Genomic DNA, 20,101 nt, shown 5'->3' on the forward strand with positions numbered 1-20,101 from the left:
CCCCCCGCCCCCACCGGAAACTATAGGCGTCGGAAGGCAGGTGTCACTATGGAGTACAATATATGCACAATCAATATGCATACCTAGCCTGCTCCATATTGTCTTTTTTTTGTGGCTCAAGGAAGCCGAACTCGCCGTGAAGACCCTCTTTTCCAGTTATGATGGGCCCTACATCGTACACGTCCTTACAACCCCGTTCCAACTACGAAGTTGACAAGGGCCATCAAAGGATCGAAGTGATCCCGAACGCCCTATTGGATAGCTTGCGTACTAAATTCAGGTCCCCTGTTTCTTGTAGAGTACTTAGTGTAGGCAAGGAATATGTAGTATTTCTGTTAATGAAGAAATAAGCAACATGATCTGCGGGGACACGTGGTATACATTCCTTCTCTCCTGCGTTTGATTGCAAGGTTGTCAAATGAAGAGCCCGGCAGACACATGACCCTATCTCGCAGCAATGGATGAACCGAGTTCGTATCCATAAGAAATAGCTTTCACGAAGACCGCCACAAAGAAATATTGCAAGAAAATGAAAGGAAAAAAACCGATACACGCAATATCCAGACTCCGGTCAACCGTCCCGATAATCCGATGCCCTTGAGATAAAACGCCAATTCCTCACTGGGAATTTGCTCTTAAAAGAAGCACAATAAAAACAAAAGGCCCATAAGGGTTCATGGGTCGCTTCAATCATTATGGCATACCCGCGAAACCTGCAGTTGTCTCGGGTCCGAAGCCGCTGCGAAGGCTGCCGAAATCTAGCTTCATGAGCAGACGATCTACCCCGGCTGCTTTATGGGGCACGTAATGGCTGAAGCCGGGGCTCGCGCTGTCATCTTGGCGGGAACCAGGCCACATCTGACCGAAGTTCGTTGGGAGTTCCACAGGTCCCTGGCCTTCTCCCGAGCGACTATCGTCAATGTCTCGCAGGCTCCCAATGAGATTCTTAATGCCCGTCTCGACATCATTTCGAGTGGCACGTAGCTCATCCCATACCTCACGTTCTTCATGGGCATAATCTACCAAGGCGTCTTCCACGCCTTCATCTGTTTCCAGATCCATGTTGCGTTGGATGGTTTCCAAGCGAATCACAAGGGCGACGAAGCGGTCAATATTTGTGAGAAGTCCTCTCATGGTGTTTGTGAAAGGTAGTTCGGTTAAAAAGAGAGATTGCACCAGAGATGACAAGTGCCGCCGGTGGGCAACCGTGAGAGCCTCGGGATCGTGCCGTCCCATGGTCTGCTGGGCAGACTCGGGGAAGTCTCTCATAGGTACCCGGTCGTGAGGCACTGGCTTAGAACTGCGATGCGATTTGAAAGAGGATGCGGTTCCAGGTCGGGATCCAGGGGCTGATGCTGTGGACGAAGAGCATCCTTCAATCCACTGCCGCAGGTGCTGCCACGACTCATTGACGACATCTCCTTGGAAAAAGCCACCAATCTCGGAAAGCATAAACAGACATGCACTTCCTGTGGCCCAGATATGACGCATTTGGCGAACACGAACATTGTCTCTATCTCTTCTTGCCTTTAGTTGAGCTTGGCCAAAGATACTGCTGCTTCTGGGTGGTCCCCATGGTGTGGGGTGGTTTCGCCGCAACGGAGTTCGTTTCCAGAGATCTCCCAGCCGGATCTGAGCCCGCCGTATTCCCAAGAGATAAGAATGGATCTTAGAATATATGGCAATATCGGAGCTCGAGATGAATAGGTCCAGAGGAGCTCGGATATGTGCGGTGAGGTTTGTGGGCGTGGGGAAGAGTAGGTCTTCAAATGAGACCTTTGAGATTTTGGATATTGAATTGGGAGCTTGGGCAGGGGTCATCGGTCGGCCACTTTTACGGCCACTAATGGACAGACAAAGAAGGTCCCGGGCAAGTTCAAGTTCTTCGTCGGCTGGATCCTCCTCTTTTTGTAGCGAGGAGAGCTCTGCCCATGCTTCAGCTAGAGCAGCTATGACATCACCTTCTTTGATGGTAAAAACGCCAAGTTTTCCCAGTGGACGGGTCATTGATGGGCCTCGACGTCGGCTTTCTTCAATGCGAGAATCTGCATGTGCTACAAGGGCCACCGCAAACTCCCCTCGTCCTAATAAAAGGAAATTGTGAAGCAAAGTAAGAATTTCCAAGATTTTCGGGAGAGGCAACAATTTCGACAAGGTTGATTGAGAAAGGGAAAGGCGAATGGAGTCAACAGCAGTAGTCAGTTTTGAAGGGGAAATTGGTGATTTCAGGCCCGCAAGTTGCTCGATGTGCTCCCGATATAACGTCACCGGCGCAGTAGAGGTTCCCGCTATTGAAGTTTTCCGTTTCGCCCGAATATGATTGAGGGATTTACCAATGAATAGTATTGAACCTGCGGTTTGTGCCGTGACGAAATTTGGGAGCAATCGGACGTTTATGCTGAATTGTGCCTCGTCATTCTCGTTTTCAGTATCCTCCTGGATGAAAAAGTCTTCCTTCCCGTAAATAGGAAGATTCCCATAAAGTAACCACATCGATAGCTGTTTCATCCATGCTGTCTCGGCTGCTGTGGCCAATTGCAGGGCCATCTCCTTGATATCAAGATATCCTGTTTGAGCTTCGGTCCGCAGATGATCCATGAGCGCTGCCCCTGTGGAAACATGCGAAATTTCGGTGCTTTTCCTTTCAGGTTGAATGAACCGGATAACAGCCCAAAGCCACTCCATAGGCCGAGTCCAAGGTGCAAATTCTCCCACGATGGTCGACAATGGGACAATACCATACCCTCCGACATATTCACTATCTTCAGCAAGGATTGCCCTCTCAACCTCCAGTATCTTCTTCTGGAATTTATCTAGATGTGTTCCAACAATAGCCGTAGAGACCGAGCGGCATATGACAGATGGGCTCGTGGAGGATATATCAGAGGCATATTTCCGCAGCTGAGCGTGTAATCGGCTCAGATGGGCAACGGAGGCGAGGAGGGCTTTCTCCGGAGGTGAAAGAAGGGGAAAATCATCTTGAGTGACAGCATTTTCCCCTTTTTGCGTACTGAAGAGGGGGGATGGCTGACCGGAGAGGGAGAGTAGGATCTCATGGAGCATTCTGACGAGAGTTCCCTATTGGATGTCAATCACAAGCTCATCATAGGCGTATAGAAAAAAACCCACCTAGAGAAATGTCTCCTCTCCACTGCACAGTTCTTGCGCTGCCAGTATAATAGACCGCGCCCCACGAATTCAAAGCGACACATGAAGTAGGGCGTTTGACGGCGCCAAGCTTCGCGTTTATGCCGAGACGCGTTAGAAGTGGCGTATGGAATAGCAGACTTCAGAACCAATCAGTAAAGATAGGGGTTGTTGTCATTCTCAGGAGTCGACCGCAATATTATCCACATGTATCACAGCTTTCAACTCTCAACAAGACACTTTATGACTCGAGCACAATAGCTCCCAGTGATGTATTGAAGTATCGCGGGGCTAAAGGCCAATCGCCCTCTCACCGCCCGTTAGTCATCTCTTAGCTGTCGGGCCCCCCTCTTACGTCGGTGTCCCTCTCCAGATCTCTCTCCAACTTCGTACTGACTTGTCCTTTACTTATTTGCACCTCCTACCTCACACAGCGTTCCATTTTTTTTTCTTCTCTCCTATAATCCTCTATCATCCGTCGATCGCGTTCGGATTGCTATTCTTCTCCGTGCTCGTTGAGCTAGGTACCTGGTACGCTGGGCGTTGCAACTTGATTTATCATCACTATTGAAAGACTTGCTTCACCGCAAGGCTTTCACCTCCTGACTTTCATCATTCCTTCAAACATTCCTGTTCGAGACGCGGCTAAGCCCGGAAAGCGCAGAGCCTCTGAAGACGACGTCGGAGCTCGGCCAGAGAAAAGAACCATGACGGTATGGTTAGTCTTGATCTTAGAGATAATATTGCCACTAATATGTTTCACCAAAGGACGTCAAGATGCAGGTCGAGAACCCCCAAGAAACCATCGAAGCTATCAAGCATGGGGAGATCGACGAATCATTGTATAGTCGACAGCTGTAAGCCCCTCCACCCCGCGTTCCTCTATAACATTCGAATAATCCCGAATTTGTGCTGACATCTTAGAGATACGTTCTTGGTCACGAGGCCATGAAGCGCATGGGATCTTCCAATGTTCTCATCGTAGGTCTCAAGGGACTGGGCGTGGAAATCGGTATGTTTTTGAACTATTAATGAAACCTGGCTTTCATCCCAACGTCTGATTGTCTCCATAGCCAAGAACATCGCCCTCGCTGGTGTCAAATCCCTCACCCTATATGACCCCGCACCAGTCGCTATCTCGGATCTTTCTTCGCAGTTTTTCCTTCAGCCAGAGGACGTTGGCAAGCCCCGTGCTGAAGTTACCGCCCCGAGGGTTGCCGAGTTGAACTCCTACGTTCCCGTTACAGTCCATGAGGGCGAGAGCCTCGTGGGCGATCTCGAACAACTAAAGCGTTACCAGGCAGTGGTGCTCACACAGACGCCCTTGAAGGAGCAACTGGTGATTGCCGACTTCTGCCACCAAAACAAAATTTACCTCACAATTACGGATACTTTCGGTCTCTTTGGCTATATCTTCAATGACTTTGGAAAGAACTTCACTGTGGGTGATCCCAACGGTGAAGAGCCTGCTGGTGGAATTGTGGCGGATATCGATGACGAAGGGTTGGTTTCGGCGCTCGATGAGACAAGGCATGGACTTGAGGATGGTGACTTTGTCACTTTCACTGAAGTCAAGGGCATGGATGGCCTAAACAATAGTGATCCTCGCAAAGTCACTGTGAAAGGTCCCTATACTTTCACTATTGGCGACGTTTCTGGTCTAGGATCCTACCAGGGTGGTGGTCTATTCACTCAGGTCAAGATGCCCAAGTTCATTGATTTCCAGCCACTGGAGGATCAACTTAAAAAGCCCGAGCTTCTCATGTCCGACTTTGCCAAGTTTGACCGGCCACAACAATTGCACATTGGTATCCAGGCTCTTCATAAGTTTGCTGAGACTCATAATGGCCAATTGCCTCGTCCCCACAATGATAGCGACGCCCAGGAGGTTCTAAAGGTCGCTAACGATCTTGCTGCGGCCGGTGAGGAAAAAGTTGAACTGGATGAAAAGATAATTAAGGAGCTGAGCTACCAGGCACGCGGTGATCTGAACCCGTTAGCAGCTTTCTTTGGTGGCATCGCCGCCCAGGAAGTTCTCAAGGCTGTCTCCGGCAAGTTCAGTCCTGTGCATCAGTGGTTGTACTTTGACTCTTTGGAGTCTTTGCCTACATCGGTCACTCGATCTGAAGAGAGCTGCAAGCCTCTTGGTACCCGCTACGATGGTCAAATCGCGGTATTTGGCAAGGAATATCAAGACAAACTTGCCAATGTCACCCAATTCTTGGTCGGTTCCGGTGCTATCGGTTGTGAGACGCTGAAGAACTGGGCCATGATGGGTCTGGGTACGGGTCCTAGAGGAAAGCTTTACGTCACCGATATGGACCAGATTGAGAAGAGCAATCTCAATCGCCAATTCCTCTTCCGTCCCAAGGACGTCGGCAGACTCAAGAGTGAATGCGCGTCTGCAGCCGCTCAAGCAATGAACCCAGAATTGAAAGATAAGATTGTCACTCTTCGTGATCGCGTCGGTGCCGACACTGAACATGTCTTCAATGAGGATTTCTGGAACGGCCTTGATGGTGTGACAAACGCTTTGGACAATGTTGATGCACGGACCTATGTTGATCGCCGTTGTGTCTTCTTCCGCAAGCCATTGCTGGAGAGTGGTACCCTGGGCACTAAGTGTAACACTCAGGTCGTCCTTCCTTTCATCACGGAGTCCTACTCCAGCTCTCAGGATCCCCCGGAGAAGTCATTCCCTATGTGTACCCTGAAGAGCTTCCCGAACCGCATAGAGCACACCATTGCATGGGCACGGGATGTCTTCCAAACCTACTTCGTTGGCCCACCTGAATCAGTCAACATGTACCTCTCGCAATCCGACTACATTCAGCAGACCCTCAAGCAAGCGGGTAATGAGAAGCAAACCTTGGAGCACCTGCGCGATTTCTTGGTCACTGAAAAGCCTCTGACTTTCGATGATTGCATTGTGTGGGCTCGTCAACAATTTGAAGCGCAATACAATAACGCGATCCAGCAGCTGCTCTACAACTTCCCCCGAGATTCCAAGACATCATCCGGTCAACTATTCTGGTCTGGGCCTAAGCGTGCCCCTACACCCTTGAAGTTTGATAGCACTAATCTCACTCATCTCGGATTTGTTGTTGCTGGAGCTAACCTCCATGCGTTCAACTACGGTATCAAGAACCCCGGTGCGGACAAGGACTATTACCGCAGGGTAGTTGATGACATGATCGTTCCCGAGTTCACCCCAAGCTCGAATGTCAAGATTCAGGCTAATGAAAACGACCCCGACCCGAATGCCCAGCCCGCTGGTTCGTCTACTGATGAGGAAGAAATCCAGAAACTTGTGGCATCCCTTCCCTCGCCCAAATCCCTTGCTGGCTTCCGCTTGCAGCCAGTCGAGTTCGAGAAGGACGATGACACCAACCACCACATCGACTTCATCACCGCGGCTAGCAACCTTCGTGCAGACAACTACGAGATTCCTCAGGCCGACCGACACAAGACCAAATTTATCGCCGGAAAGATCATCCCGGCAATTGCCACCACTACTGCCCTAGCCACCGGTCTTGTTGCCCTCGAACTGTACAAAATTGTTGACGGCAAGGACGACATCGAGCAATACAAGAACGGCTTCGTTAATTTAGCCCTTCCGCTGTTTAGCTTCAGTGAACCGATCGGTAGCGAAAAGGGCAAATATCAAGGCAAGCAAGGCGAGGTCACAATTGACAAGCTCTGGGACCGATTCGAGGTGGAAGACATTCCCCTCCAAGAGTTCCTTGACTTCTTTGCCGAGAAGGGCTTGGACATCACCATGGTCAGCTCCGGAGTCAGTTTGTTGTATGCAAGCTTCTATCCCCCATCGAAGGTCAAGGATCGCCTTCCCCTACCGTGAGTATCCCTTCTATAGTCCCATGCGTGAATCAAATTACTAATATTGTACCTTGTAGTATGAGCAAGCTTGTGGAGCACGTCAGCAAGAAGCCAGTCCCCGAGCACCAGAAGAACATCATCTTCGAGGTAACCGCCGAGGACCAGACAGAAGAGGATGTCGAGGTCCCTTACGTGATGGTCAAGCTTGCAAACTAAGGCGATTAGAATCTACGGAAAGCCGATTGGTTACATATTGCTAGTACAGTAGCTAGATTTCATGATTATTTCACTCTCCACAGGCTGTTTCACAAGTACCAATATGTGTAGATTACCAATGTAAGCCATCTGTGTACAAATGTAAAAATGTACAAATCAATATCACTCATGGGCTTTGCCAAGGCCATCCCGAGTGGGGTCCAGATCGCTTTGTCAAAGCTGATCGATCTTCCGATAAGCAAATCTGACTCAGCCCTTGGTCATGTAACGTCATCCCCGCAAAGACGACATTTTTATTTTTCATTCTTGCCTATATATAGTGTCCATTCCACTGTATCTGTCGCTTATGTTCTTTAAATCGTTGCGATCTCAAGCATTACGGCATCTTTCACCTCCAATTCTTCACGCAGGACCTCTTCGTGCAGCTTACCAGAGCTTTGTGTTCCCCACAGTACCAATCATCTATTCCCGCAATATGGCTGTAAGAAACACGAAACAAATCAGCTATAATGCTGCCTCTTATTACTACGCTGACTTATTTTAAGACCGGAAATTCTATGAAAATCACCGATTGGGTGAAACCCGGTGACAAGTCGGGAGAATTCAAACGTCAACAATCCGTCTTCCGGAACTGGATCTCTAGAGAGGCTGGCGCCCAATTCCCTCCAGAGAAGGGCCGATACCATCTTTACGTATCTTATGCCTGCCCTTGGGGTATGAAAAAGCTTTCAATTGACCTGACACTCGATCAACGACTAATTATCTACTAGCTCACCGGACTTTGATTACCCGGAAGCTCAAGGGTCTCGAGGACTTCATCTCTTTCTCTTCTGTGCATTGGCATCTTGGAGCGGAAGGTCAGATCTTTCTGACAAGTTGTGGGAAAATCGTATGGTTCTGACTCATTTCTTAGGTTGGCGATTTGCTACTCCCGATGAGAAACTGCCAGGGGAGAACACCATTCCCGATCCTCTACACCCGGAATTCACCCATATCCGACAGGTCTACTTCTCCAATGATCCAGACTACACGGGCCGGTTCACCGTCCCAGTTCTCTTCGACAAGAAGACCAAGCTGATCGTAAGCAATGAGGTACGAAACAATATTTCCGAAACAAGCCATTTCCAATTCCACTTCCTTACAAAAACCAGAGCTCCGAAATCATTCGCATGCTTTACCATGAATTCGACGATATCCTTCCTGAGCAATACAAGAAGATCGACCTTTTCCCCAAGGCTCTACAGGCCGAGATCGATGCCTCCAACGAATGGATCTACAACGACATCAATAATGGCGTATACAAATCCGGTTTCGCAACCACGCAAGAAGCCTACGAGAAAGCCGTAACAACGCTCTTCTCCTCGCTCGACAAGGTTGAAACCCACCTCGCCAAGCAGGAAGCAGCCTCGAAGCCGTATTTCTTCGGCGACGAGATCACCGAGGCTGATATCAGACTCTACACCACCATCGTTCGGTTTGACCCGGTCTACGTGCAGCATTTCAAGTGCAATCTGCGTGATATTCGCTCTGGATTCCCGGCCATTCACCGCTGGGTGCGCAGGCTATATTGGGATGTCCCTGCTTTCCGGGATACCACTGACTTTGAGCATATCAAGTTCCATTATACTAAAAGTCACAAGCAGATTAATCAGTTTGGTATTACTCCTCTGGGGCCTGTGCCGGATATCCTTCCTCGGGATGAGGAGGTTAGGGCTGTGCAGGAGGCCAAATAAGAGGTTGATTCATGGATAAGTAGTAGTTTAGTGATTATTCCTCTGCGACTCGCGAACTAGGCAATTGAAAAGAAATCAGAATGGTATTCAAGAAATGTCTTATATGTATTATCCAAACGTGTAGATTCTTGTAATAATAAACAAAATGGAAATCAAAAAGTCCCGTGGTATTATATCGACGCCTTGCCATGCTGATGTGGTTGATGGTGAGTTATCCAGTGCCCTGTATCAAAGGTTGGTCAAAAGTACAGTTGGCTCAAGTGAGCGCAACATAAGTGATAGAAAGCAAATAAAAAAATTACAGTGAAGCCCTTGTTGATATCAGCCAAAGGTAAATGCAAATGAAGCCAATATTGTGATCTCTCGTGATATAGCAAAGAGATCAAAAATGAGAATGGGGTGCATTTGAGATGCATCCATGAGCGAAGGGGTGTGCCATGCCTGCCAATGGCTTTTGTGGGTATATTGGGGACAACGCTTCTAAATGCCAAGCCAGTAAATAGCAAAGATCGATCCGAAGGCACCGGAATGAACGTGCCAAAGCAAAGGTCGAAAATCCACGCAAATGGCTGGGTGTTGTCCGCGGGGGTATGCAAGGAGGAAGAGGAAGCGAGGACTTGTTCGGACTGGCGGATCATCGCAGGCCAAGGGTGCGTTTCGCGTTCTCGTAGACCACGTAGCTGATTGACATAGCGGGTGCCACTTTGAGAAGGTTGGGTGTGAGACCTTTGTAAAGGCCACGGAGTCCCTCTGTTTTGAGTGTGATTCTTAGAACCTCGCCGATCCCTGTGTATGTGGGCGGATGCATGATCGTGCCCTGGGTTTGAAGTCGAGTACGGAGAACATTAAGTGGGTAGACAATCGAGGCACTGAATCCTCCACTCATAGCACCAATTGCACCTGTGGCGAAGTTGCCGAGGGGTACGTCATCCTCATGACAGCCACAGTCACGAGCCTTCTTAGCTAGAAGTGTCCGTTTGAGGTATTCAAATGTCGATAGGTCGATTGCGGCGTAGGGGAACATCCCCACAAGGCCAAGCGGGAGCCCTCGGAAGAATCCAACCAAGCCATTTTTGTTCCACACCTTTCTTGCAGTAGCTGCAATCAGTTGATTGCCTTTCGGGCCATCTTTCACAGTTTCACACTGCATGCGACTATTGATAAGTGTAAGCCACGGTGCTCTGACAAATCACTTGATTCGATATACTCACAATTTTAGGGTATCGAGGGGGTAAACAAAACATCTAGTTCCAATCAGAACCAACTTTCCTCTGATCAATGATACGCGAGACCTACTGGGCAACCATTCCACCAAAGCCACCCGACATAAACTGTGAAGTGGGGAGGAGTCGCTTGGGATCGTTATGTCCTTCGAGTTGTGCAAATGCTCGTTTCGCAGACTGTTCTCAGATCAGCATTTGTCTAGTTGTGTAGACGAGATCGAATATCGAGTACAAACCTCATAGGCACCAAACTTGATCGCAGACTCTGGCATAACCTTCACCACGTTCAAGCCGTTTCCTATTTATAATTAGTCGTTGCGGCTTTGATCCCAGATCATCCAGTAAGACGAACCTGCGAACAAACTCCGTATTCCTCCAGCCCGCCATAAATCCTTGAGTGCATCGAACAATGTTTTCGAAGCGTTGCCCGCCGCAGCCAACGGGGCTCCATCCTTCGCCGCCTGAACCGTTGATGTAATCCCAGTCTGTGCAATGAGATAAACTTTGAGACGATCGAGGGGGGCGGTGGCCGTCCTTGATACGGCACCCGCAATTCCACCTGCAAGGAAGTAACCTAGTTGAGGGGTATTTTCGGTCAACTTCCGTCCATAATATCGGAAAAACATCCGCATGGCGGTAGTCTGGGGAAGAGCCAACCACTCCAACTCCAAGTCGCCGTCTAGCGAGACAAAATCAAGCTCGAAAACGGGTCCCAACTTTGAGATATGGCTGGTTTGCGCGTGCGCTGAGGGAAGGAGGGAGGCCAAGGCGGGGAGGGACAATATGGTGTACAAAAAATGTTGGATGGCTAGAATGTAAGGTGAAAGAAACGGATGGTCTGTACCTAAACCCTGCAGGTCATTGATGTTGACATCTCCTTCCGGGTTTAGATTGCCCGAGGCCGTGTAGTATGAAAGGACGGCGTGTAGGTCGGTCGGGGAATGTAGAGGGAGGAATAGAAGGAAATCCCTAAAAGAAAAAAAAAAAGATTATGTGTCAGCCTAGGCTGTTCAGCCTGCACTTCACCGATGAGAATGCATATACCTCCACTCTGTATAAGAGATCACCCCGTCATTGTTTTTGTCGACCTCGGCGAAAAATCGGTCCAACTTGGCGCTCGAGACTGTTACTCCGGATCGTGAAAAGGCGTTCCGCAATTCTATCTTGTCAATTTCTCCGTTGTGATCTCGATCGATGCTCTGGAACATCTGCCATAACCCGTCCTCGGTGTGGTTGAGAAATGCTCGGAATTCTAGTGGTGATTAGGATTGGACCAAATATTGGCCAGGGCACCCCTTCCCCGAGTAGTGCCTAGGTGGTTCTCGTGAGCTTACCAGCTTGGTCGATGCGTCCATCCCCATTCGTGTCAACTTCCCGCACGACACGGAGTACCATGTCGTCTGCATTTTTTAGAGCTAAGAAGAGATTAGACAAGGGCGCAGATGTGTAGCAATGAACCTGGTCTAACTCACGATGGTCGATTTTCTTTAACCCCTTCTTTAACCCAGTCAGGTCGATATGGCCCTCTTTTCGGGTATCCAGGGTTTCCCAGAGTTTGGCGACTCTTTCGTCGCGTTCATCTTTGGACTCTCCGGATGCCATGATGAAAATTGTTACCGAGCAACCATTATTTTTCTTTGATTTGTTATAAGGGGACGTTCAAAGACCCGAGATCCATAGAAGTTGAGGGGGAAAAGATCGAGGGGAACATAAATGGATGACGTGAGGTAAAAGTTATGAATATGAATGCTCTGGATAAACCAGGTGATTAATCGGCGCCCGGCGATTTGACCTTCCAAGGGCTTTGACGCCATCGGATTATCTTGCACGGGACCAGGGCCAAGCCCTACTATCCCTTTTTAGGATTACAACCTGACCTCATATTAGATGAGTTGATTCTTGATATCTCTATATTATATATTATTAGGTTGTTACATTGTTTTGGTCTGCTCTCTCACAATTGTGTTGGTTCTCCATCTCATTTCATTTTAATACGTGATCTGCGGAGTCAGCTATATAGCCCCCCCCCCCCCCCCCCCCCCCCCCCCCNTTGACGGCTTTCAATTTGCGAGCTTTGCATTATCATACTTTCACTATGGCAGCCAACTACTGGGCATCAACCCAGCGTCGCCACTGGCTATTCTCCAGAGAAAAGCTAGCAGATATCCGTGAGGGATTACGGGAGAAGGATAAAGTTGCCCATTCGCAGTTCCCGCTACCGGATCAAAGACTACTGAATATCTACTTCAACCAGCGTATGTTCTATTAATATATTCATTGCATTGAATGTAACTCTAGGCTAATTCAAATCACAAGAACTCATCAAGCTCGGCAAACGCATGTCCACTAGACAGCAGGCCATTGCGACAGCACAGGTGTATCTCAAGAGATTCTATACCAAGAATGAGATTCGACAGACAAGTCCATACCTTGTACTCACCACAGCCTTCTATCTCGCCTGCAAGATGGAAGAGTGTCCACAACATATCCGCTTTGTGGTCGGCGAAGCACGCGGTCTGTGGCCAGGTATGTGCATCCGTATATAAAGCCACAAACAAACCAAATATTAACTATTTACAGAATTTATTACCCCGGATGTAGCAAAGCTCGGAGAATGCGAGTTTGCCTTAATATCCGAATTGAGCTCGCAACTCATCGTGCATCACCCTTACCGGACTTTGTCCGAACTTCAACCAGAACTATCACTCACCTCGGATGAAGTCGCTCTCGCCTGGTCGGTTATCAACGATCATTATCTGACAGATCTACCACTTCTACACCCTCCCCATGTAATTGCAATTATGGCAATCATCGTCGCTGTTGTATTCAAACCCACCCATCCATCCTCCTACACTGGAACCGGCCAATCGGCTTTGGCAGGCTCCATGAGAGACGGAGGCGGCATGCAGATGCTGGCCGCTTTATCAGATAAAACTGGATCTGGTCCTCCTCCCAAAATTCAGAAGCTTGTCGGCTGGCTGGCGGAAAGCGAAGTTGATATCAAAGCTGTCATCGAATGTACACAAGAGCTGGTCTCGTTGTACGAGGTTTGGGAGCAATATAGCGAGAAGAACTGCAAGGAGCTGCTAGGGAGGATGGTCAAGAGCAAGAACTTGGACAAGTGATACCGTCCCGCATCTTGTACTTTACCCTAATGCACCGGTGTCTCGTTGTTCCAGACAGGCAGCTGGTCCACGTATGTCTGATCTAGTTTTGACTATTTCTTTTTCCCCTTTTAGGAACACTTTCTACTGCCTATCTACCTAGTGAGGTATGGTTGCTAATAAGGCTCCAGCTCAAAAAGGCATCGACGGTAATGATTGCAGCGAGAATCAACTTTCAAGCCGAAGACAAGCGTTGCAATGTGTGACAATGGGCAAACTTGAGAATAATAAAGAACACTACAGTATCTGTGAGATTACTTCCTTCATATCCACCCTCCACTGTTGGAAAAATGTCAACCCAAACTCTTCCAAAAACTTGGGACACGCGCGGTTCAGTTGCCGGAACAACCAAATATTGTGGGCGAATTCAGGGTCAGTTTGGACTCCAAGTTTATTCTGCGTACTTTGAGGATCAACGAACATCTGAAATGAGTGTCAAAGACATGTCATAAATGGGGTGGAACTAACGTTGTTAAGATGAGCTGCATCTCCCGCGAGCACACATCTTCCCCTTCTGAAATTAGAAGCACACTATTGATGGATCCGAGAAAAGATGTGACATGAGCGATCGAGTTCATTTTATCAATTGACGTCTGGTCTTCCGGGTCCAAGCTAACAGCACACCGGTATAGGGTCCGCTTTCCAGCCTAGACGGGTTTTAGTGGAGTGATAATTCCCCAGTATATCTGGTGTACAATGAACTGGCTTGGGGATTATGTGTCAAGATTTGGATCCTCGAATAGGAAATCGATGGATATTAGTTTCTCTGGCCAGCTGTGTCCTCTCAAAGGAATACCCAAAAGCTTCCTGGTAGCCGACTGGCCGCTATCAGCACCCACTAGATAGGATGCTTGGAATACTATTTCGGCATCACCTCTCCTAGTCGTACCTCCGACGCCTAATACATTTTGCTCAATATTGATGAGGGTCTCTTCAAAATGCACTGTGACCAAGCCGGTTGCGGTTGCTTTCTTGAACAACAATTTGGTCAGCTCTGGCTGAGGCAGTTATCAGACGCCGCGGACACCTTGGGACTCTTTTGTATCTCGAGGAATAGGCAAACGAGCGATCACGTCCCCTATGGTGTAACCTCACTGACCATCGGCATGGATTGGCTTACGCCAGCAAAACCCCTCAGAAACAGACCCTACCTTCTCCATATCCGGTATCACCCCCATCTTGTTCATGGTATTCAGTGCGCTCGCATAATAAGCCACAGCACGTGGCTCCTCGTCCACTCTCGACTCCTTCTCTACCACGTCGACCACTATGCCAGCTAGGGCAAGCCTGAGGGTGATAGCAAGCCCAACTGGGCCTGCACCCACAACTAACACGGTTCTTTGTGGTTTCTCGGAGGTATGGGTAGTTTTCGAAGATTGCAACGTCATGGTGTTCCAATAATAAGTTCAAGTGGAAGATCAAAGAACGGGGAAAATGTGCGAAAACGGGTAACCCACTTTGGAAGGGTTGAACAGCAGGCAATCAGAGACTTATCTGCATCCTTTATGTCTTTCTACTATAGGGTATTTCAAGCGATTGTCCTACTTTGTGCTACTTTGTGGGCGTTGAACTGAGGACAAGTCGGGCATCTATATACAACTCATCGGTACTAATCCAAAGAAACGATGGCCGGTGGGGAACGAAAGGGGCATTACCATTACTCAGAACAAGCTTCTCGTATTTCTTTCACTTGCCTTCGCATAGTATTTCATCCGGCCCCTCAATTGTCCACAAGTATGGTCATTACATGTCACCCAGCCTGATAGGAGAGGCAAATCTCGCCTGGAGGTTTTTGGGACAGGATGTAAACCAGTACACTGTCGGGCGAGGAAAGGTGAAAAATAGAGAAATTGGAGGGGGGGGTTTATACTGGTAGTGGTAGGTGGAGACGGCGCGCATTCCCAATCCATGGATAGCTTCATGCAGCCTTAGGCCATCATGCCGTTCAATGATCATGGTACGGCGAAATGGTAAGATCCTACCTATGTTCGTGTCTGAGATCATATAGTCCTCCAGCGCATCATGGCCTCTGTTCACTATATAAATAGTCTTTTTCTGTCTCAATGTGTTTAGCTGTTATAACTAGTTATCTTGTGTGGCGTGACTACAGGGAAATAAGAAGACAATCGGCGTATAGTTGCCCCGATGTCGCATGGATATACTAATCTCAAGATTATATTTAAGATTTTCTAGACAAAGAAAGCGGTTTTACTCGGTGATAGAGACACCTTGAACTCTCGAGGCAAGAATATGAGACACTTTGAAGGCCTACATTTCAAATAACAGATCCCATCTTTGCTCTGTATGAAGATATTAACTTGCTACAATGGATATAGAAATGCTAAATATAAAGATAGGTGTAGCATGTTCGGGACCTGACAAATTAGGCATACACTTTCCAACCTCGGATTCCATCTTAACCAAAGGCACTCCTTCCCCCATATATAAGAATTACTCAAGTGTAATAAAGATAAACTCAACCAAAAATAATGTTTAAAGAATATCAGAATCTAGACCTACCTGTCATGCTGTCATGCTGTGCAACAAGGATGGCCTCGACTCCGCAAATCGCGATTTCAATATCGCGCAGTCTGAGACCACCTTCCGACTCGGAGCACAGAAAACATTTGCCACAATGTAATAGATATCACATATTTGTAATACAACTAGGGCGACTAGAATAGTTGAAGATCGTGTTTGCAAGTCCCTTGCGCAATGTATCTGGGGATCGGATCGCAGGATAATAGTCCCTCACCGAATTACATATTTCATGCATTGGGACCCCGCGATCTCACGCAGACACCAAATCATGCACACTGCATAGGCGCTGGATAGATCAGCTGCATAATTCAAGCTTCGGGGCAACGTTTACGGGGTACTCCGTATAATATGTGATATATCCGATCTCGGCAGGTGCGTGCGAGTGCGCCTCGTGAGATTGTGTCCCAAATGACCAAAGGGGCGGTGAAGCCGAACACTAGAGAGACAGCTTACGGTGCTACGTTGTTTCTAGGAGAGTTTTGGGCTTGATCCTTTTCGGAGCCGTGTAATAGAATGAAAGTTATCACTGGTGGAGGATGAAAGATCAGCACATCATGCAACAGGGTTATGTTCCAGTAGGCGCCGAGAGAGCATTTCCAGGTCCAGGGCATATCCCAATCAGGGACAAAGGACCAAAATAAATGCGGATTAGACGGAAATAGGTCCCAGATCGAAAATATACCATACGTTGAATAGTGGGAACTCATAATTGATTTTTATTCGATCGCATAAATATGTACGGAGTAGTGAGTCGCGGGTAGGCAATGCTACCCAGCGAAAAAGCGAGAAGGCGCCTTAGGCCCCTACCCTAGTCCGGATTCCGCATTGATGAACTCCGATTTGGAAAAGTGTGGGCTGATAAGGTAGGATCTCAAAGCCCCCTCCCAATAATAGGCGGGTTCATCTGCAGCTAGTGCTGTGGGTGTGTCTCGAGACCAACAAGGTTTTTTTCTTCGGGTCTTTGCGCTGCGTGTCGAAGGGTTGGGGAATTCGTACTCCGTACGGGGAGCCGATCAAAGCAAGATCAGCAGCCACTACCGATTCGGGCACCCTATAGGGGGAATAGAGGGGAATGTGCCTGGGAGGCAAAGCCATGCCCTGCACAGCCTGCAGCTAAGGGGACCCCGAAGGCCGAAGGGCTGAGAAAAATTTCAGCTTCCCCAACCACCCCCCGATGAGGAACGGAATATGGGGGATTTACTTTTCCGGACTGCTTCACTGCATTTTCGATGATACATCATGTATTTGTAAAAGAAGACAATTTCGGTAATATCGGATCTAGATAAAAGTAATAAAAGTAATAACCGTATTAAGAGTAATATGCAACAATCATCATTGTTCTAGGGCAATCCTACCTAAGTAGAGTCTCAGGTAGAGTTCTCCAAATGGCCCTTGGTATGTAGGCAGTGGCGGTCATCACTAAGAGATCTTCCTAATCGGGTAACGTTCCAATTGTCGACGACGTCACGTTTTGTTGTTTTTTTCCAGTATGTACTATGTGTACTATGTTATATTTTGGTGGGCCGTTGAAGGTTCCATTTTGAGAGGATCTTCGAATTCTCATTGGTTTTGAGGCTATTGCCACTCTGTTAGCGCTTAGGTCTGGTTGGTGCGTCCATGTAAGTGTCTTTTTTGGTCTGACATAACATAACTGTAATTAATTACCTTCGACGCTTCCTTCACTTCTTTAAATGGTAATAAATGGTATTGACAGTAACCATACCATCGGTCCCCATAACACACCCCTCCCCTCTTTTTCCCTTCGCCTCTTCCCACACACTCTCATTCTCATTAATCCTTCTTACCTCTTTCAATCCCATCGATCTTTCCTATATTTTCTATATTTTTCTATTTGTAACTTTCTTATATTCTCTCTTCTCTCTTCTCTCTGTCGCGTGCTGGCTTCTCACAACACAATGTCTGCCTACTTCTATAACCAACACCAGCAACACCAGCAACACTCTCACCATGGTGCTCATATGCAATCTGCCTCTAATACCCACCACGGGCGCTCTCGTCGTGCCCCGAAGATGGCCTCGCAGAATGCTCAGCGTCAGTTCCGAGGAGTCAAGAGTATGCGGGAATTGGCGGAAGCTCCGGCTGTGACGGCCTTCCGTGCAAGATTCGAGGCTGGTCGTTCCTTTGATCTGGATGACGACCTCGAGTTCTGCCCAGGTCTCCTGACTGAGGATGATGTATGTCGTGATTGGCGAATTCTCAACCCCCTTATTCGTCACCCCCCTTACCCCCCTTGAAGATCGTAACAAATCTCAATTCGGATAAACCATCAGGGGTCAGTTTTGTTGACATGTTTTATTTATAGCTGCACTCCATCCACTCTGCTTCCGACCGCTCTTCTCTCTCCAGCGGCTCACCGGACACTTCGCCTCTGCAGCACCAAATCCAACCGGTGCAGCAGGTGACCCCGTCCATCTCTTTGTCCCCCGCTCAAACCAACTCATACGTTCACTCTGGTGTTGCCGGCAACCCTAATCATGTCAACTACCAGCAACAGCAGCCTGCGAACCGAACCCGCAAGGTCATTCCGATTATCAACCCCTCGACCGGAATGACCCTGTCGAGCCCACCTTCATCGATCTCGCCCGCGATGATGCAGACTGCTCAGCGTCGATGGTAAGGGTGCCATCTGTCAAAGTCGTAGGCCGGCACCCTACATCTCCATTCGTCCATTGCACGTCCGTTATTACAGCTGTTCTGCATCATCGGGGTCCCTTAATCGCAGGTCATAATGTTTTCTTTTTCTCCACTTGCATTCTTGTTCGATACGTCTATTACATTCGACACGACACACAACCTGGAAAAATACTTGTTCCACGAACACGGCGACCAAAAAAAAAAATCTTCCAAAAATTCGAAAACAAAAAACCGACCTGTACATACACTCTCCTCTTCGCCGATTACGACCACCTTCGCCTCATATTCTAGATCCTTTGCGATACTCTTAGCTTGTTGCGAGCGACGGCGCCTGCGATTCAATACCTTGCATCCTTTTCCTACGATACCTCTTTCGTCTCTCAGGGAGGGACGAATACTTTCTTCGGCCTATGTTTCTTTTTTCCGGTCGGGCCACCGATGATGTACAGAACACACGTGCAGTGACATTGCTACTTGACGTTGCATGTTCATGACCTTTGGAGTTGATTTTACCTTTTTTATGGGAGGTTTTTGCGTGCAAACGACTTTGCCAGATACACCTACACTGTGGCACTTTTTTTTAACTTTCTTTCTACGATCTCTTTGTTTGGGTTTTTTTTACCGGGGCGGGAATGGATATCATTTTCAAGGATCTAGAGGCGGAAACGATACACGTCTGCATTGCTTGGGCACTGTTGAATATCTTGGGTTGTTTTTTATTGCTTTGTTATCTTCTACTTTTCTCATCTTTTACGGATTGTTTCTCTGTACATGGAATTTGGGGATTGGTGAACAACACTTCCTTGCTACTGGTATGTGGCTGGTTGGGTATGGTAGCGAAACCATGGGATGCGGAGTTGTTTCTTGTTTGAAATCGATATCCTTGGGGGTCTCTCGCGGTGTGCGAGTCTAGACCATTATGCACTTAAAATGCTTTCATTATTACTCTCCTTTCATCTCTTGTTTTGGCTCTGTATTTCTTTTATTTCCTTTTTGGGAGACTCCCGGAGAGTTAGGACATTGTATGGTGTTAATTTGCATACTATCAAGTTCAATTACATCTCTTATTGGTATCGTCTTAGGACTTTGGAAATATTAGGATGTAGATTGCGTTGTGATACGCTTGGACAAAGCAATCTATTTGCTTTCTTGGCTGCTGGGCATCTAGATATGTCTCCGAGCCCACTGCTCCAGGCCATTCTAGTGCCAAACAGAGAGCCCATCACTCATATTGATCTTGAACTTGATCTGCATTGGATGTTTGAATTGGTTTGGGGACAAGATGCCAAGACTAGTAGGGGGCTAACATCTTAAGTTTCCTTCGTTTTTTCTTCACAGATAGATAAGATCCTACGTGAAGCTTGGGAAATATATACGGATACATATATGACAGAGTGGACAAATTGCTCGAAGAAATGCCCTTGTCCTATAAAATATAAAAATAATTACACAAAAGTTATAATCAGATCTCTAATTAACATTCAACAGTTTGATCGCCCGAAGATCAATGTGAGGCGAATGCATACATTGTTCCGTGTGCCGACAACGCAATGCCATTGTTCCAATAGGCAGCCAGAGAAGCAAA

General features: G+C 47.8%; 7 protein-coding genes across 7 annotated transcripts; 4 read left to right on the forward strand and 3 right to left on the reverse strand.

Annotated features, from left to right (window-relative positions):
- Window positions 1-693: 693 nt before the first annotated feature.
- PEX2_006030 (uncharacterized protein) lies at window positions 694-3,063 on the reverse strand (the record flags this gene model as incomplete). The annotated part of the gene is made up of 1 exon (XM_016737880.1): window positions 694-3,063. One exon carries the CDS (start codon window positions 3,061-3,063, stop codon window positions 694-696), a length of 2,370 nt encoding a protein of 789 aa, XP_016597854.1.
- Window positions 3,064-3,924: 861 nt separating this feature from the next.
- On the forward strand, window positions 3,925-7,200 carry ubaA (E1 ubiquitin-activating protein ubaA; the record flags this gene model as incomplete). The annotated part of the gene is made up of 4 exons (XM_016737881.1): window positions 3,925-4,004; window positions 4,074-4,159; window positions 4,221-7,002; window positions 7,062-7,200. 4 exons carry the CDS (start codon window positions 3,925-3,927, stop codon window positions 7,198-7,200), a joined length of 3,087 nt encoding a protein of 1,028 aa, XP_016597855.1.
- Window positions 7,201-7,675: 475 nt separating this feature from the next.
- On the forward strand, window positions 7,676-8,933 carry PEX2_006050 (glutathione S-transferase family protein; the record flags this gene model as incomplete). The annotated part of the gene is made up of 5 exons (XM_016737882.1): window positions 7,676-7,681; window positions 7,746-7,914; window positions 7,971-8,057; window positions 8,114-8,292; window positions 8,352-8,933. The coding sequence occupies 5 exons, from the start codon at window positions 7,676-7,678 to the stop codon at window positions 8,931-8,933; spliced, it is 1,023 nt and encodes a 340-aa protein (XP_016597856.1).
- Window positions 8,934-9,567: 634 nt separating this feature from the next.
- On the reverse strand, window positions 9,568-11,758 carry PEX2_006060 (calcium-binding mitochondrial carrier protein; the record flags this gene model as incomplete). Its single annotated transcript, XM_016737883.1, has 8 exons — window positions 9,568-10,087; window positions 10,145-10,177; window positions 10,230-10,333; window positions 10,393-10,454; window positions 10,509-11,125; window positions 11,201-11,408; window positions 11,491-11,571; window positions 11,629-11,758. The coding sequence occupies 8 exons, from the start codon at window positions 11,756-11,758 to the stop codon at window positions 9,568-9,570; spliced, it is 1,755 nt and encodes a 584-aa protein (XP_016597857.1).
- Window positions 11,759-12,251: 493 nt separating this feature from the next.
- ssn8 (cyclin-dependent protein serine/threonine kinase regulator SSN8) lies at window positions 12,252-13,281 on the forward strand (the record flags this gene model as incomplete). The annotated part of the gene is made up of 3 exons (XM_016737884.1): window positions 12,252-12,411; window positions 12,473-12,682; window positions 12,737-13,281. 3 exons carry the CDS (start codon window positions 12,252-12,254, stop codon window positions 13,279-13,281), a joined length of 915 nt encoding a protein of 304 aa, XP_016597858.1.
- A 1,130-nt stretch (window positions 13,282-14,411) lies between these two features.
- On the reverse strand, window positions 14,412-14,708 carry PEX2_006080 (FAD-dependent oxidoreductase; the record flags this gene model as incomplete). The annotated part of the gene is made up of 1 exon (XM_016737885.1): window positions 14,412-14,708. The coding sequence occupies one exon, from the start codon at window positions 14,706-14,708 to the stop codon at window positions 14,412-14,414; it is 297 nt and encodes a 98-aa protein (XP_016597859.1).
- Window positions 14,709-17,777: 3,069 nt separating this feature from the next.
- PEX2_006090 (DUF4452 domain-containing protein) lies at window positions 17,778-18,499 on the forward strand (the record flags this gene model as incomplete). Its single annotated transcript, XM_016737886.1, has 2 exons — window positions 17,778-18,056; window positions 18,185-18,499. 2 exons carry the CDS (start codon window positions 17,778-17,780, stop codon window positions 18,497-18,499), a joined length of 594 nt encoding a protein of 197 aa, XP_016597860.1.
- Between the last annotated feature and the right edge of the window lie 1,602 nt (window positions 18,500-20,101).

This window comes from Penicillium expansum (assembly GCF_000769745.1).
Source record: "Penicillium expansum strain MD-8 chromosome Unknown contig17, whole genome shotgun sequence".
Classification (NCBI taxonomy): domain Eukaryota; kingdom Fungi; phylum Ascomycota; class Eurotiomycetes; order Eurotiales; family Aspergillaceae; genus Penicillium; species Penicillium expansum.